Below are 16,273 nucleotides of genomic sequence, written 5' to 3' on the forward strand. Positions count from 1 at the left end.
TGTTGGGGACATTGTTGAACAGGTCATAGTTGCCCCCTTAGGAAGGCATCTGAAAGAAATTGCTGTTTGCTCTGAATTTGGAGGACAGTATACTCCTGAGCAATCATCAGTCTTAGTGCTCCTAACTAGTCAGGTTTCCAAGCGCACTGGCTCCTGGAAAACTCAGATCTAAGTTTAAAGTTCACATATAGAAAGAATTTGGGCCTTTGGCATGCTTCACCTCATTCCGGATTGCACTTTTCACCTCCAATTCTGCTTTTCTGTCTTCTTCATTGCTACTTCCATTTTATTGTCTTGAATCTTTTGTATTGCTATAGACTCTCTTAAATTCTTTTGGATTTAACCCTCGGTTTCCTCATCTACAAATGGGGGATAATGTTCTCTTAAGGGTGTGTGACAAGCACTCAGCACAGTGCATGGTCTGTAAGAGATGCTCAATCATGGTGTCTCCTTTCATACTCTTGAAATAAATCTTTGTCACCTCATTACAACAATGGACATCATTTGCATTCCAAAAGATTCTTCAGTTTATGAAAGGGCTCACCAAAGGGTTCTTTTAATAATAAGCCAATGTATTTAAAATAGGATACCACTTCCACATTCCTTCAAGGTATTCCTTACTGAGTCTCTGTCACATAACTGGCACAGCGCTGATCCACCAACTCTGCTTCCTCCTACTACTCCAGGTCAATGCGGCTCCTCTCATATGCTATTTGCAAAGTCCCTGGGATGGAATGTACTAATTTTTAAAATGAAAATCTTTCCTTTATCTTTCCAGAGGAACTTTTAGATAGAAATGGTCTGCTGCAGAAAATACAGGATCAATTATTCTCTTTTACTTCACCTTAAAAATGTCTTCCCTTAACAAATTCTTCTGTTTTCCATATACCTAAAGGGGGATGTTGAATCCCATTCCCTCTGCCTTCTAAAATAAGCTTAATTATTTCCACCATTAACATATTTTTAAATTTATCAGAAATTAAGTTGTCTGATGAGTTTATTATTGCTATTAATGATTTCTTAAATTATCATTTAAAAAATTCTAGCCCAGGTGCAGTGGCTCATGCCTTTAATCCTAGCACTTTGGGAGGCCAAGCTGGGAGGATCACTACACTACTTGAGGCCCAGAATTCAAGACCAGCCTGGGCAACATAGTGAGGCCCTGTGTCTATAAAAAATTTAAAAATTAGCTGGGTGTGGTGGTACATACTTGTGGTTCCAACTGCTGGGGAGGCTGAGGTGGAAGGATCCCTTGAGCCCAGGCGGTTAAGGCTGCAGTGAGAGCCATGATCATGTCATTGTACTCCAGCCTGGGTGACAGAGTAAGATCTTACCTTGTCTCAAAACAACAACAACAACAACAAAAAACTAACCATCTCATAGAATACTAAGCATTTAATTTTGTCAGGTTTTTATTCCCCAGTCTTTAGCACTTTCCAGGTAACCAATTAAATTAAAAACTAAACAAAGGGAATTCATAATATGCATGGAATAGGTCACTCTCCAGGTCATTGTCTAATAATCTTCAAAAAGACCTGAGCAGGCAGAGCCCAATAATCTACTTATGTTTTCCTAAAGCAATTTGTTGGATCCTTAGCACCTGTTGGGTTGAGTGCTGAAAAGTTAATCTGCAGTGCCTATCTGGGCTACATTTCCCCAGGCTTTCCTTTTCTTTCTTGCCCTCCCTTCCTTTCTTCCTGTCTTTACCTTCCCTTTTCTCTCCTCTAAAATTTTTGTTGAGTCTTTTGGCAGCCAGGCTCTGTACTAAGCACTGGGAATCCATTGATGGCCAAAATAGGCCAGGCCCCTACCCTCCTGGTGCTTTCTGTCTGGTGAGGTGGCCATTAATCAAATCACATTCACTGATGGGTATAGGATTACAAATTGCGGTAGGCACCACTTAGGCCTACAGTACAGTGAGGGATCTGTCCTAGTCTGGGATTAGGAAGAGCACAGCTTTTTGGACTGTGAGAGGAAGAATGAGTGGGTTAAAAAAAAGAGAATGGTGAGGATTCCAGGCAGCAGAAACAGCACGTGCAAAGGCCCTGTGGTGCTGGGAATTGTGGTACTTTGGAGATAACGAAAGAAAGAGACTGTGGCTTGGCCAGATAAAACAAAAGACGGGATGGGGGATGCCTCTGGTGAGCTCAGCAGAGCCAGAGATACATGTTTGGTTAAGATTTTGGCCTTTAACTTAAGAACAAAAGGAAGCCACTAAAGTGGTCTAAGGAAGAACAAGAGATGTGAGGACTGTTAATGATTGAGATGTCTTAATTTGTCTTTGCAGGAGCAATGCAGTCATACACGTGGTCTCTAACATACACAGTGACGACAGCTGCTGGGTCCCCAGCTGAGAACTCCCAACAGCTGCCCTGTATGAGGAACACTCATGTGCCTTCTTCCTCTGTCACACACAGGATACCAGTTTATCCCCACAGAGAGGAACATGGGTAGGTAACTTTCCAGGGATGCTGCTGGACTTTTAAAATTTGATCTAAAGAGTCTGAGTGCAGCAGCTCACACCTGTAATCCCAGCACTTTGGAAGGCTGAGGTGGGCCTTAAGGTCAAGAGTTCAAGGCCAGCCTGGGCAACATGGTGAAACCCTGTTTCTACTAAAAATGCAAAAATTAGCTGGGCGTGGTGGCTATAATCCCAGCTATTTGGAAGGCTGAGGTGAGAGAATTGCTTAAACCTGGGAGGTGGAGGCTGCAGTGAGCCAAGATTGCACCACCGCACTCCAACCCCTCGGTGACAGAGCGAGACTCCATCTCAAAAAAAAAAAAAAAAAACAATTGATATAAAGAGGGGTGTCCTTAGCAGTTATTTTCTCAAAGAACAGGAAGGGTGCTACCCTTTGCTGAGTTCTCACAATATCCTGAGCACCATATTGTGTAATCCCCACAATAACCAGGGTAGGTAGGTAGTTAGGAAGGTGTCAGTGACCTAATGACTCCATTTTACAGATGAGGGAATTGAAACTTGTTTGGTTATCTTCAGTTCCCCAAGGTCACACAGCTGGCACATGGTGGGTCCCAAACGGAACAAATGTCTGACTCCAAAGCCTGTGTTCCTCCCTCTTTACTCCTTTAATGCATCAGCCGAAAACCCCTTTCAGCAGTTCCCCTGCATGGCTCCTTATACACTTTGCAGACTTACAAAGCTTCATCTTAGGTCCAAGTCTTCTATGACTCTGTTTAGAGAAGGGCTTCCCCACCTGAGGGCTGGAGGTCCCTTTAGGGCTGCAGTTATTCACAGGGTTCAGGGAATTCCCCATAGGTTTCAGCAGTGCTTGATGTCCTGGATAAATACATCATTTGTTTTGCCCATATATACATATTTTTCAAATCTGTGGCGTGACGTTGCTGTGATGAATGAATTACAAATCCATATAAAAGTGTGACCTCAACTCTACTGGCTCTTTGCCATTATGCATTGTCTTTATCAAAAGACACTAATCTTACAATGTCTAACAAGCAGTGATCTGAAAAACACTTGTGATATAAAAGAGATCCTGGCTGGGTAGAGTGGCTCATGCCTGTAATCCCAGCACTTTGGGAGGTTGAGGCAGGTGGATCACTTGTGGTCAGGAGTTTGAGACCAGCCTGGCCAACATGGTGAAACCCCATCTCTACTAAAAATATAAAAATTAGCTGGGCATGGTGGCGCAGGCACCTGTAGCCCCAGCTACCTGGGAGGCTGAGGCAGGAGAATTTCTTGAATCCAGGAGGTGGAGGTTACAGCGAGCCAAGACTGTACCACTGCACTCCAGCCTGGGGGATAGGGCGAAACTCCATCTCAAAAAAAAAGATCCTACCATGTGGTGCAGTGGGCCTCACCTGCAGCCACTCACAGGCCAGGTTCCTGTAGGGGAACATGGGAAGAGGAAGGGGAGAACCTCTCGGATCCCTTCCACACAGTTGGCCCAGCATAAAACAGCATGGTGGCACCCTGACAGTAGGCACAGGACTGGACGTTGGTGTACTTTTCCATAGGTTCAAGTGCCCTGAGCAGTCAATCGGGCAGCCATTATTTTCTCAGGAGGCCTTTGAGAATATTTCTACACATTTAGAATAGATTCTGGGGGTTTTAAATTTATCATAACAAGGCCACAGAGTGGAAATGGTAAGAATGAAAAAGAAGAGGCCAGGTGCTGTGCTTCATGCCTGTAATCACAGCACTTTGAGAGGCCAACGTGGGTAGATCATCTGATGTCAGGAGTTTGAGACTAGCCTGGCCAACACGGTGAAACCCTGTTTCTACTAAAAATACAAAAATTAGCCAGGCGTGTGGCACACACTTGTAATCCCAGCTTCTCAGGAGGCTGAGGCAGGAGAATCATTTGAACTCTGGGCAACAGAGTGAGACTGCAACTTAAAAAGAAAGAAAGAAAGAAAGAAAAATGGGGTTGGGGTGGTAAAGGGGGAAAGAAAAGAAAACAGAAAAAAGAAGAAAAAGGAAAAAAATGAGTTTTGTAAAAGGTGTCAAACTCATCTGTTCTCCTTGCTATTACTCACACTATTCAATGTGCTTGATGCATTTTAGATACACGGGAAGCTATAACTATGGGAGCTATGGCAACCAGCATCCTCACCCCATGCAGAGCCAGTATCCGGCCCTCCCTCATGACACAGCCATCTCCGGGCCACTCCACTATGCCCCTTACCACAGGAGCTCTGCACAGGTGAGTCAGTGGTCCTGCTTTCTTGCCCAGGCCTTGGTATACTTGGTGCCAAATCTGGTTAACTTTAACACAGTTCAAAAACTGTTATGCACACTATTTGTGCACCATGTGTGTCCCCAAGGAGAGGACGGTCTTTTCATCAGCGTCATTTCTGGCCTCCAGTGGCTGGCCCACAGTGGGTGCTCAGCCAGCGTTCATGCTCCATTTGCTCTCTCACACCTGGTTGCTAAACAGTTTTTTTTTTCTATTCTCTCTTTGTCCTCTTCATGCCAAGATCGAATCAGCTGCATGTCTGCTGCCCTTTTTCAGGCAGCTACCCTCACCCTGGGCTTTGGGTCTCCTTTCCCATCACCACCCTGTTTGGTGCAGACATGAGGGCATGGAATCTTGTCAGGACTGGTCTCTCAACATCATTCTAACTGGTCTCATCATGTCCCGTGTCTGCTCTTTTTGTCCAGCCTGCACATGTAATCTTAAGTGGAAGAATCCTCTTGAAATGGATCCCTTTTCAAATCACTCACAGACACCACATCTCCTTGGGCTCCTCACTGTCTAATAAGCCAAATCAGCCCTCTGTGGCCTGTGGGGAATAGACATTGTGGCTGCACTGGGGAAACCACCTCTGGACACTCTCCTTGTCTAACACTTCCCTGTGCATTAGCTGTGATGTGACTAGTTGCCAGTTCCATTCAATTCTGCATCCTAAGTATCTCTGTATGCCCTCTGTCCTTGTCTCAGCTCAGGCCTTTATCATGTCTAACCTAGATGAAGACAGAAGCCTTCCTGGTGGTCTCTATGCCTCTAAAATGTGATCCATTTCTGGTCCACCCCCTACACTGCAGCTAGAGGAGTCCTTAAGAAAAAAAAAAAAACCAATAACAATGACACTTTCCTCATCTTTGGCACATCATCGCTTTCCAGGTCAAGTTCAATTCCTTCCTTAGTATGTCTCTTAAGACTTGTTACGTTTCTGGCCTACCCACCAATGCCCTCCCTGCCTCCAGCCATGCCAGCCTCCGTGCAACTACCCTGCATGTGCTGAGTTCCTCCATGTCTTTGCAGATATTGTTCCCTCTGGCTGGGTGTCTCTTCCCCAGTCTCTTCTGCTGGTCATTCATGACAAACATCTTGCAGTCTTTGTGGCAACAGCTTTATTAGGTGCCACTCCCTGAGTTTCCTCTCTCAGTAGCATTTCTCACACCCTGTTATCATCACCAACTTTCCCGTCTGACGTGCACGGTGATCCTAAACTCCCTGAAGGCAAAGATTAAGTCCAGTATCCTCAGGTCACAGAATATGACACCAATCAGAAAGAGCAGCTACCTTCTCCTGAACATGTGCTGTGTGCCAGGCTCTGCACTGAGCACTCTCCACACCTCCTAGATAACCCCTGCAGAAGAGGAAGTGAGACTCACAGTAACCTGCCTAAGGATTTGAACTCAGGTGGTGTGACTCCTGTCCAGGCTCTTAGGCACACCACCCTCTGCTGCCTCTCAGATGTAGGCATTCACTAAGTATACACTGAGCAGATGAGTACACGGGAGGTGGCGTCAGCATGAACAATAGTATGGTGTGCCGAGCATGCTCACTCTATTCTGCAGGCACAGGAAGCTAGGGAGTGGCAAGATCAGAGCTATGATTAAGAAAGAGTGCTCTCAGGGCCCCCATAGAATGAACCAAGAAGGGGGACTGGTGGAGGCAGAGGGCTCTGCTCCAAAGCACTTGTAGAAGTTTAGGAATGAGATGGCAGGACTGACGCTAGGGTGGACGCTGTAATTGCATCAGCTGGCAGCACACAGTCTTGTCTCTGAGGTAGGGCGCGAAGGAGAATGTATCAACAAGACATGGGCACTCAGGGCAAAGAGGTGTTTGTTTTGATTTCCATCTGTAGTACCAAGGGGAGCCCTGGTTTAATCCCCAGATAAGCCAAGAAGTTGATTCCACTAAATCATCATCTGGGGCATTCATTATAGGTCTCCAACTGCGTCACACAGAGATGCCAGCTCCTTAGGAGCTCTCTCTCTTGGGAGCACTCTGTGGTCCTCACTGTGATCCACTGCATGACTGAGAACTGCTGCAACAGCCTAGATCACTCCACACACTCTAAGCATCTCATTCATTCATTCATTTCTCAAGTGGCTCCTGGGTAACTACTATGTGCAAGCACTGCGCTAGCCACCAGGAGTACAGTGAGAAGGAGACAGAGCACACCTGCTTTGGTAGAGCTCATGCTCCAGTGGGAGACAGCATCATCTAGCCACAGCTCCGGGCATTGTCTTCCCTCTTTCTTCACTTCCTCATTCCCCTTCATGAAATGTCAGGAGCTGGTTTTCTGGGGTGATATTTTTAAAGCATTCCCATTAAAAAAAGTCAAGATCTCCTCAAAGCCCATGAGGTCCCTGGTGATCAAAGACAGGTCTGCAAAATCTGCTCTGGAAGCCACAAGAGCCCCAGTGGGAACACTGTCATTAATAGTTGGTCGTAATAGAATGGCCCAAGGATTAAGCAAAAGCCCATGGAAGGGCCCTTCTAATCCAGACTAAGTGCGAGAGTTCAAAGGGTTGTAGGCCAGGCTTTTCACCAGCATGCCTTGCGACTCTTAGATGAGTGCCTCTGACACTCCCCTCCGAACACACACACACTCTACACTCCATGGTTTATGCCTTAGTCTCCATCTGTAAAATGGGGTGGGAAGAAATTAATTATATCAGTCTCTACCCAGGTTGATGAGTGAGGTCAGTGTTCAAAACATACCTCTTTGGGGGAAGGTACTGTCTAAAGACACAGTATCCTTTGTTTTGTTTTTCACTGATATTTATTCAGAGCACCATTCTAAGCATATTTAAATATACAGACTCACTTAATTGCCATAACAACCTTGGGAAGAAGGCAGTTTTGGAGATAGGATCTCACTCTGTCACCCAGGCTGGAGTGCAGCAGCACAATCTTGGTTCATTGCAACCTCCACCTGCTGGGTTCAAGTGATCCTCCCATCTCACCCTCCCAAGTACCTGGGACTATAAGCACATGCCACCAAGCCCAGCTAATTTTTATGTTTTTGTAGAGACAAGGTCTTGCCATGTATGCCAGGCAGGTCTAGAACTCCTGGGCTCAAGCGATCCTCCTTCCTCAGCCTCCCAAAGTGCTAGGGGTATAGGCATGAACCACTGCACCTAGCCTTTTCCCTCAGTTTTTAAAGATGAGTGACTGCCTCAGAAGGTAATGGGCCCCAGGCCATATATCTAGTAAGGGACAAAGCAGACTCAGACGCAAATCCTCCAGATCTCAATCCCAACTCCAAACCAGTTGTGCTGAATACTGCTGTTTGGGAGAGCAGAAGGTAAATTCAAGAGGTTACTGCTGCTATTCTCAGTAAGTTTCAAGTTGCCAAAGAGAAGCACACCCACCAAGATAACCTTCTTTCTTTCCTTTATTGGTTCTTTGGTTTAAGGTTGAGCATAGAGAAAATCCACTGCAGGGCTAATTAGTTTCAGCTTTCCAGAGCAGGGGTCAAGCTGTTCCAGTTCTGAGTAACTGAGTATCACACTTCACTAAATCGACTCACCAGGGAAAAGGTCAGTCTGAATTAGAAGAAAAATTGCAAGTATACAATATAGTTAGAGAAATGCAATTGGTCATCAGCACAAAAGTCACGGAAACTACTGCAAATAAATGCAGGTAGGTTTGCCTTAGAGGGCTGATACATCTGTGAAGTGCAGTAATTATAGGCATCCCAGCATTTACATGCTCAAAATAATTTTAAGTCATTTTTTTTCAAAATAGAGTATGTGTTTGCCCTTGTTTACTTATTTGCACAATACATGCTTTCTTTGGGTAATACAAAGGTAAACCTCCCAGCCCTGCTTAGATTCTTGTAACTTCTGACTTACTAAGTCTAGATGAATGAGGATTGACAGTGTAAGGTTTGAATTATTTTGGAAAAACCTCGCGACTGTGCTGCACTTGTTCACATCAAAGTAGGCTGCCTCTTTCCAGGTTCCCCATTCCCAGGCCCGACCAAAAGGAGAAAATAAACCAGACCAAGTACATAGCTACAAAATATTTCTGAGCCTCATTCAATACATGTTCATAGAATCTCTTCCTGTTGAGCAGCCATAGTGGAACTGGGGCCCTTGAGTTCAAAAGCCATTTGATCATACTTAGGGTGGAAAGCTGTTCCTTATTTCTCATCTGAAAGGCAAAGGCCCAGCCTTATCAGCTAATCGCTGCCTCTCACAGAATGTCCAGCAGTCTGGCCCAAACCACCCAGGACCACTGGGTGCTACAAAGTTTGCTTAGGGCACTCTACTTTGGGATGGTATCTTGGGCCAAAAGAAAAAAAAAGTCAATCGGGCCAGGTGCGGTGGTTCACGCCTGTAATCCCAGCACTTTGGGAGGCCAAGGCGGGTGGATCACGAGGTCAAGATATCGAGACCATCCTGGTCAACATGGTGAAACCCCATCTCTACTAAAAATACAAAAAATTAGCTGGGCATGGTGGCGCGTGCCTGTAATCCCAGCTACTCAGGAGGCTGAGGCAGGAGAATTACTTGAACCCAGGAGGCGGAGGTTGCGGTGAGCCGAGATTGCGCCATTGCACTCCAGCCTGGGTAACAAGAGCAAAATTCTGTCTCAAAAAAAAAAAAAAAAAGTCAATCAACCCTAGTGTTGTAAGATCTCTGACTGTAGAGCCAGGCTTCCTGGGTTCAAATCCCAGCTTTGCCTCTGATTAGCCCTGTGCCTCAATTGTCTCATCTGAAAAATGAGGATAATTATGGTATGTATTTCATAGGGTTGTAGTGATAGTCAGGTAAGTTAATAAAGGTTAGAACAGAGCCTGGCTCACAGTTAACACATTTTATTATCCTTTGTAACACTACAGTTATGATATTATTATATTTAGGGGAATTTTATAATTAAGATCTGTCTCCTTCACTGTACTAGCTCTGTGGAAGCAAGGACCAAGTCCTTTTTCTCTCCCCATTATATTCCCATGGCCTAGCACATAGCTTGCCCCTCAGTGGGTGCTCAGTAAATACTTGTCAATGAAATGAATGAATGACTGGATCCTTACTCTGGTACTAAGTTGTTGTATGACTGCAGTTGATCATTTCCCTTTTTTGATCTCAGTTCTTTCATCTGTAAAACCAGAGGTAGAACCAGATGGTCAGTCACTAAAGCTCTTCCTATCATTAATCGACCATGACCCTACGATCGATTCTCAAATGAACATTAATAACAGCTAACACATTCAGAAAACTTATTACATGGAAGTTCTAAGTGTTTCACATGTAATAACTTAATCCTGACTCTAAAAGCTCAGCAGCAGCAGGATGGTGGCTCACACCTGTAATCTCAGCATTTTGGGAGGCTAGGAGCCTAGGAGTTCCAGTGGGAGGACTATTTGAGCCCAGAAGTTCAAGATTAGCCTGAGCAAAGTAGTGAGACCTCATCTTTATCAAAAATTTAAAAATTAGCTGGGAGTGGTGGAACATACCTGTAGACCCAGCTACTTGTGAGGCTCAGGTGGGAGGATCACTTAAGCCTGGAAGGCACAGGCTGCAGTGAGCTGAGATCACCCCATTACACTCCAGCCTGGGTGACAGGACAAGACCCTGTCTCAAAAAAAAAACAACTGCTCAGCAGATGTGGACTGTCTGACAAAGATTTTTTGGGAGCTACATCCTTCTCCAGAAGAGACTAAGAGAAGAGTCGAAGAGGCTGGGGGTGAGCCCTCTGGCAGTACTTTGGTGCAGTGAGAGCCGTCTTTCATAGGAAAACAGTTTGTGCTCCTGACTGGGCCACCTTTCACCCCTTGTTCAAGTAGCAGCTCACTGGGTAAGGGTCAGGAATAAAGGGCTCTTTCTTCCTTCTCCATGTGTAAGAAAGTCAGCCCTTGGTATGGAGAGTCATTCCTCAAAATAGATCTTCCTAATATGGTTCCAAAGAGACCAAGAGTCAATCACAGCTGAGATGGGCTTATACCATAAGCATCTGATGAACATTTGTGCATGCAGGCACACACACGTGCTCACAGGCACCAATCACACACTCTTCTCAAGGGGTGGTAAACTGGTGACTTATGTCCTTTTAAAAATCAGTAGCAACAGCATGTGATTTGATCCAGAGAATGGTAACTTCCTGTTACGAGCCCTCAACAAAAAGTGCCTTATTCTGGACAGAGATCTCTGGACCCTGGGGTTTGTGCCCAGCATGCTTATGAACCCTGCATGAAACCGGATGTAAAGTGTAAGAGGTGAGGCGGGTGCCATGGGCCAGCCTCTGCCACTCCCACCAGACTAAATAGAAGCTTCATTGGTCATGTTAATGACCAGGCCAAGGCAGTGGGCACTTCAGCTATCTGGTCTTTCAATGGTCTCTTCACTACAGGGAAAACGAGTCACTGACTCATTTGCAATTAGCTGACCTAACAGGACAGAATTTTCCAGGCTGGACTCTGTGGTAACAGAATTTTATTGTCACATTAGAGATATTTTGAGCCAGTCTCATTTCCAGGCAATTACTCTTTTGAGTCTATGACACAACTTCTGAGCACAGCTGCATCGGGGGTCCCTGATTAGGCACAAAAGCCACACTCTCTCGGGTTCTGTGGAAAAGATCCCAAGTCCATTCTGTGACATTTTACCTACATGAGCTAAGGCAAGGGGGAGGACTCTGTCAGAACCAGCAGGCTGAGGCCAGGTGAGAATTCTAAGGCCCCAGAGCTCTGTTGGGGAGGAGGGAACTTAATGAAGGAAGCGGATTAAAGTCTAATAGCCTGGCCTCCAAAAAGGGAGCACTCTCCTCCTCCTGGGTAACTTGGAAGTGGCAGGTCATATCAATGTAGGGAAAGCATGCTCCCCAACTGGGTTTCTATGCCAGCTTTTCCACTAGCTTGCTGTGTGACTTTGGGCAGGACACTTGACATCATGGGGCCTGGTTTTCTCATCTGTACAACATGGGGTTGGCTCACAGGATCCCTAAGATTCATTCTAGTGGTAATGTCCCAACATTCATTTGCCAACAATTACTTAGCACCTGCGAGGTGCTACGCACCATGCCAGATGTTGGGAACATGGTGTTGAACACAGCAAAGCCCCAGCAGGAGCATATAAATATAAGCCAATAGAAAGACCTAGCTGCCAGGCAGGATGGTAAGGCCCTGGCCCGAGAGGCACAGACTAGGGTGTTTAGCTTCTTGAGATAGAATTCCAGAAAAGTCTCTCTGAGGAGGTGACATTTAAGCTGAGATCTAAAGAATGACAAAAGGGCAGGCATGGCAGGCGCCAGGGATAGGGTGGTAGAGAAGGGTTCTGGGCAGAAGGAACAGGTAGGACAGAGTTCCCTGAGGTGGGAACCAGCTTGCCATGCCATGGGACCAGAAGTGAGGCCTCTGTGCCAGGGAGAGCACCAGGAGGTGAAGTGACACCCAGGAGTTCACTTGAGAGATCAGGTGGGGGAGGCAACCTTTTTGAAAAAGTAAGGATCCTTTTATAGTAATAGTTCCTAATGTCATCTGTTTAATATGCCTGGGATCTTGTTTTTTGGGGCAGGGCCCAATCTTACTATGGTCTCTTTGGGATTTAGAGCAGTTCCTGTGCTAGAATTGGGATGCCACGGGACCAGAGGCCTGAGGGTCCACCACTGCTGCCACACAAACAGCATCCTGTAGGTTCCCATGATGCAGAGCACAGGGGTGTGCGCCAGTGTTTCTGATCTGATTTGGAATTAGGAAAGCCTTGGCGTGCTGTCCGTAGTCTCCTTAGCAACAGCCCTTAGTGCCTTCTCCCTTGAGTTCCCAGACACCACCTACGCCCTTCTCCCTCTTTCCTAACTGTTCTTTTGGTTGTGAAGTGGCTGTACTTTTGCTATGTAAGGCATGCCATCCTATGTAGGGGGGAAAAACCCATCCCTTCCTACTCGAATTGGGATCCCCTTTCTTGACCTCTGAATCACTGGTTCTCTTTGCATGCTTCAGGCCTAAGTACCTTCCCCAGCTCCCCTTAGACTCCCATTCACAGAGGCAGAGCAGTTCCCTGTAGCCACCTAGACTCCAGGGAACAGCCATTGTTGTCATAACCCCTTCTCCCTGCTGTCTAGGCTTCAGCCTGTCTGTCTCCCTCACAGGAGGCAGCCTCCCACCTAATCCCCTGGGACTCCACTCTCCAACTGTCAGGGAAGACAGATGGGGAGCAGAAGAATTCATACATTCACACACTCTCTCTCCTCTGTGCTGCTCTTGCCATCCTTGTTGATTGGCTCCTGGCCTTGTTGGGGTGGCCCTCAGCACAGCAAAGAAATCTTTGTGCTGACTGGCCTGCAGACTGGGAGCTCTAAAAGGGAGCCCATAGCTCCTCCCCTTCCTCCCCTCTGATCCTACTAACAGTGGCTTATTTGCATAGCTGTCTTGGTAACAGAAAAGAATGTAAAAGAAGAAGCACTTCAGAGGCACTTCTCTTATTCCTGATCCTTTCTAGAACTACTTCCCCTCTTCTTGGAGTTACTAACACCTGTTCCTCTGACCTGTACAAAAGCTCCCCTCCTTTTCCTCTACATTCACACCAAGCCCAGTTCCTATTTGTGTATCTTCCAGGAGTTCGGTGAATGTGAACCAAAATGAAAGATGTTTTCTAAGTGATAAGCACTAATAATAACCTTTGAAATTGTTGACTTGCTTCCTCTTCAAAAGCCTGCTTTTAGGCTGAAGTTCATAATTGAATTCAACTATAAAATGCTATTTTTAATAATGTCATTGTATTTTACTTGGCAGTGTTACACTCTTGGGTTGATGGATTAGGACCTATCACATCTCCATAATTAACAATAAAAGTCACTACCATCCATCTGTACATCCATATTTATTTATTTGGACATGCAGTTACTAGTATATGTGTGTGTGTGTGACAAACACACACACTTTCCTGTATTCCTGGTGTGGCTATTTCTCATTTTGGGTTTGACTTCCCAAGACATTCTAGATTAGGAACAGAAAGCCAATATTCGCTTGAGAAAACAACAACCCAACTCAAGCTATGAAATCTATTTCGCCTGTTCATTTCCTTAAGACCAAGGTCAATTTTGTAGAAGTTCAGTGATTCTTCTCCATCATCTCTCATTAATAGCATCTTAAGAAATGTAACTTAAACTATAAACATGGCTGACAGTGTGTATATGCAACTTCAAGCTAACTTTAACTTTGTGGAATTTCTTTCCCTTCAACAAGTACCCTTTTAATAGCCCCACTTCCCGGATGGAACCTTGTTTGATGAGCAATACTCCCAGACTGCATCCTACCCCAGTCACTCCCCGCTGGCCAGAGGTGCCCTCAGCCAACACGTGCTACACAAGTCCGTCTGTGCATTCCACGAGGTATGGAAACTCTAGTGACATGTATACACCCCTGACAACGCGCAGGAATTCTGAGTATGAGCACATGCAACACTTTCCTGGCTTTGCTTACATCAACGGAGAGGCCTCTACAGGATGGGCTAAATGACTGCTATCATAGGCATCCATATTTAATATGAATAATAATTATTAATAATAATAATAAACCCAACACCCATCCCCCAGAAGACTTTATCTCTGTACGTTGCAACTCGTGGGTTATTCCTAAGTGTCCATTTTCCTAATGAACATGAGGATGGGATTCAATGTGGGATGAATAAACTTTAGTTCAGAAACAGAACTTACTAAAAGTCAGTGGGATTGGGTAGCCAAGCCAGACTTGACTGTTTTTATAGAGCACTATCTTGGGCAGGCCATTCTGTGCCTTTTCCCTCTGTTCCATGACTTTGCTTTGTGTTGGCAACCACTTCTAGTAAGCTACCGACTTTCCTGTTGACAAAATCTCTTTAGTCTTGAAGGATGGAAACTGGAGACAGAATCTGGTTTGTGTTCTTGGATGGGCACATAATTTACCAAGAGCATTCACCTTGCCATCTGTCTGTCATCGTACTGTACGAGGAACAGCCCTCAGATATGTTCTGCTCATCTCTTCTTCCTAGTGGTATCATCACTGCTTCCTGGAGCACCAGGGCTATATAGGAAGGTATCTGGAAACTCTAGATTTTCTGTCAGACCCACATCTGTCACAGTACCTGCATTGTCTTGGAATGTAAGCACTGTCTTGAGGGAAGGAAGGGGTCTGTTTTGTATTGCCTTAAGTTGACTGAGGTTTGTAGGAGACTGGTTCTTCTACATACAAGGATTTGTTCTAAGTTTGCACAATGGCTAGTGTCAGCAAAAGGCAGGAGAAGGTTTTTTTTTTTTTTTTTTTTTTAAAGTTCTATGAGAATGTGGATTTATGGCATTGAGTATCACACTCAGCTCTGCTGTGTTAACTTTGTGAAACTGGATGGACCAAACTTTAACTTACCAAGCACCAAGTGTGAAAATGGCTTTCACGGTTCCTTCATAAAACTATAATAATTTCCGACACTTTGATAGAAAAAAATTCAAAGCTGTGCCTTTGAGCCTATACTATACTGTGTATGTGTGGAAATAAAAATGTATTGTACTTTTGGAAAATTTTTTCGTAGGCATTTTTCTGTCAGATTTGTAGTAATTTGTGAGGTTTGTTAGAGATTAATATAGGTTTTCTTTCTGTATTATAAAATGCACCACACAATTATGGTGGACCTATTACCCTATGGGTAAGAAATAAATGGAAATATGACATCGGATGTTTTAGCAATTGTTCTGTAAATAAAATCTTTGATCACACCTTTCAGTGTGATAATTGTGTCTACAGCTAAAATGGAAATAGTTTTATCTGTACAGTTGTGCAAGATATGAATGGTTTCACACTCAAATAAAAAGTATTGAAATGACCTTTCTTTTCACTCTTCATTTGGCATGACCTCTGTGTGTGTGTGATATATATAAATAACATTCTGAATTCTTAGGGTGTAAGTAGGCAGAACAAAACCTAGTAGTCTTACTTGGCTGTGTTTATCCAGTTCTCCATCATCTTGTCACAATAATAATAATTAAAACGTGTATAAGTCACACATCCTGTCCTTGAATAATGATTAAGTAAATATAGTACCTAGAGCCTGACAGAGATTTGAAGGGGACCAGTTCTCTACACATGGAGATGTGTCCTAAGTTTGCAAAGTGGCTAGTGTCACCCAAAGGGAGGACCCTTTCAGCTCTTATAGGGAATATTATCTTCAATACCAACATCATTAAAAGGTCCCCTGGTACTTAGTTTATTATGCTTCAATGATCACTGGGTGTAAAGATATTTCAAGTGCAGTGCTTTAATTGCTAATAAACTTCAGGAACAGAACAGTAACATTACTGCATACTTAATAAATATTAACAGATTCTTCTCCAGCACTGTATTTTTATTCTGGGGCTGAGAGGAGTGGGGTATAGGAAAAGTACAATGATGGTGTTTTTATCAAACATTAAGAGTCTAGGATCTCTGAGAGGTTCAGAACCACAGATTTCCAGAAATTAGAGTAGTGAATATATCAACTAAAAGGCATGAGAACTTGACAACTCAATTTGCATTTTGAAAGATTTATATTTAAAGCCGAGTTCCTACTTTCTATTACATAATATATTTATACCTGAACATGATT

At 44.5% G+C, this 16,273-nt stretch overlaps 1 protein-coding gene across 9 annotated transcripts in view; it reads left to right on the forward strand.

Annotated features, from left to right (window-relative positions):
• The window catches only part of RFX4 (regulatory factor X4), a 179,468-nt gene extending 163,954 nt beyond the window's left edge, over positions 1-15,514 (forward strand). For all 9 annotated transcript variants that reach the window (XM_078337185.1, XM_035258516.3, XM_035258517.3 and 6 more), the window contains 3 exons: positions 2,288-2,450; positions 4,544-4,682; positions 13,906-15,514. In XM_078337185.1, the coding sequence (XP_078193311.1) occupies positions 2,288-2,450; positions 4,544-4,682; positions 13,906-14,178 (575 nt within the window). In that variant the 3' untranslated portion in view covers positions 14,179-15,514. The remainder of the gene's footprint in view (positions 1-2,287; positions 2,451-4,543; positions 4,683-13,905) is intronic.
• Positions 15,515-16,273: the final 759 nt, after the last annotated feature.

Source organism: Callithrix jacchus, chromosome 9 (genome assembly GCF_049354715.1).
Source record: "Callithrix jacchus isolate 240 chromosome 9, calJac240_pri, whole genome shotgun sequence".
NCBI lineage: Eukaryota > Metazoa > Chordata > Mammalia > Primates > Cebidae > Callithrix > Callithrix jacchus.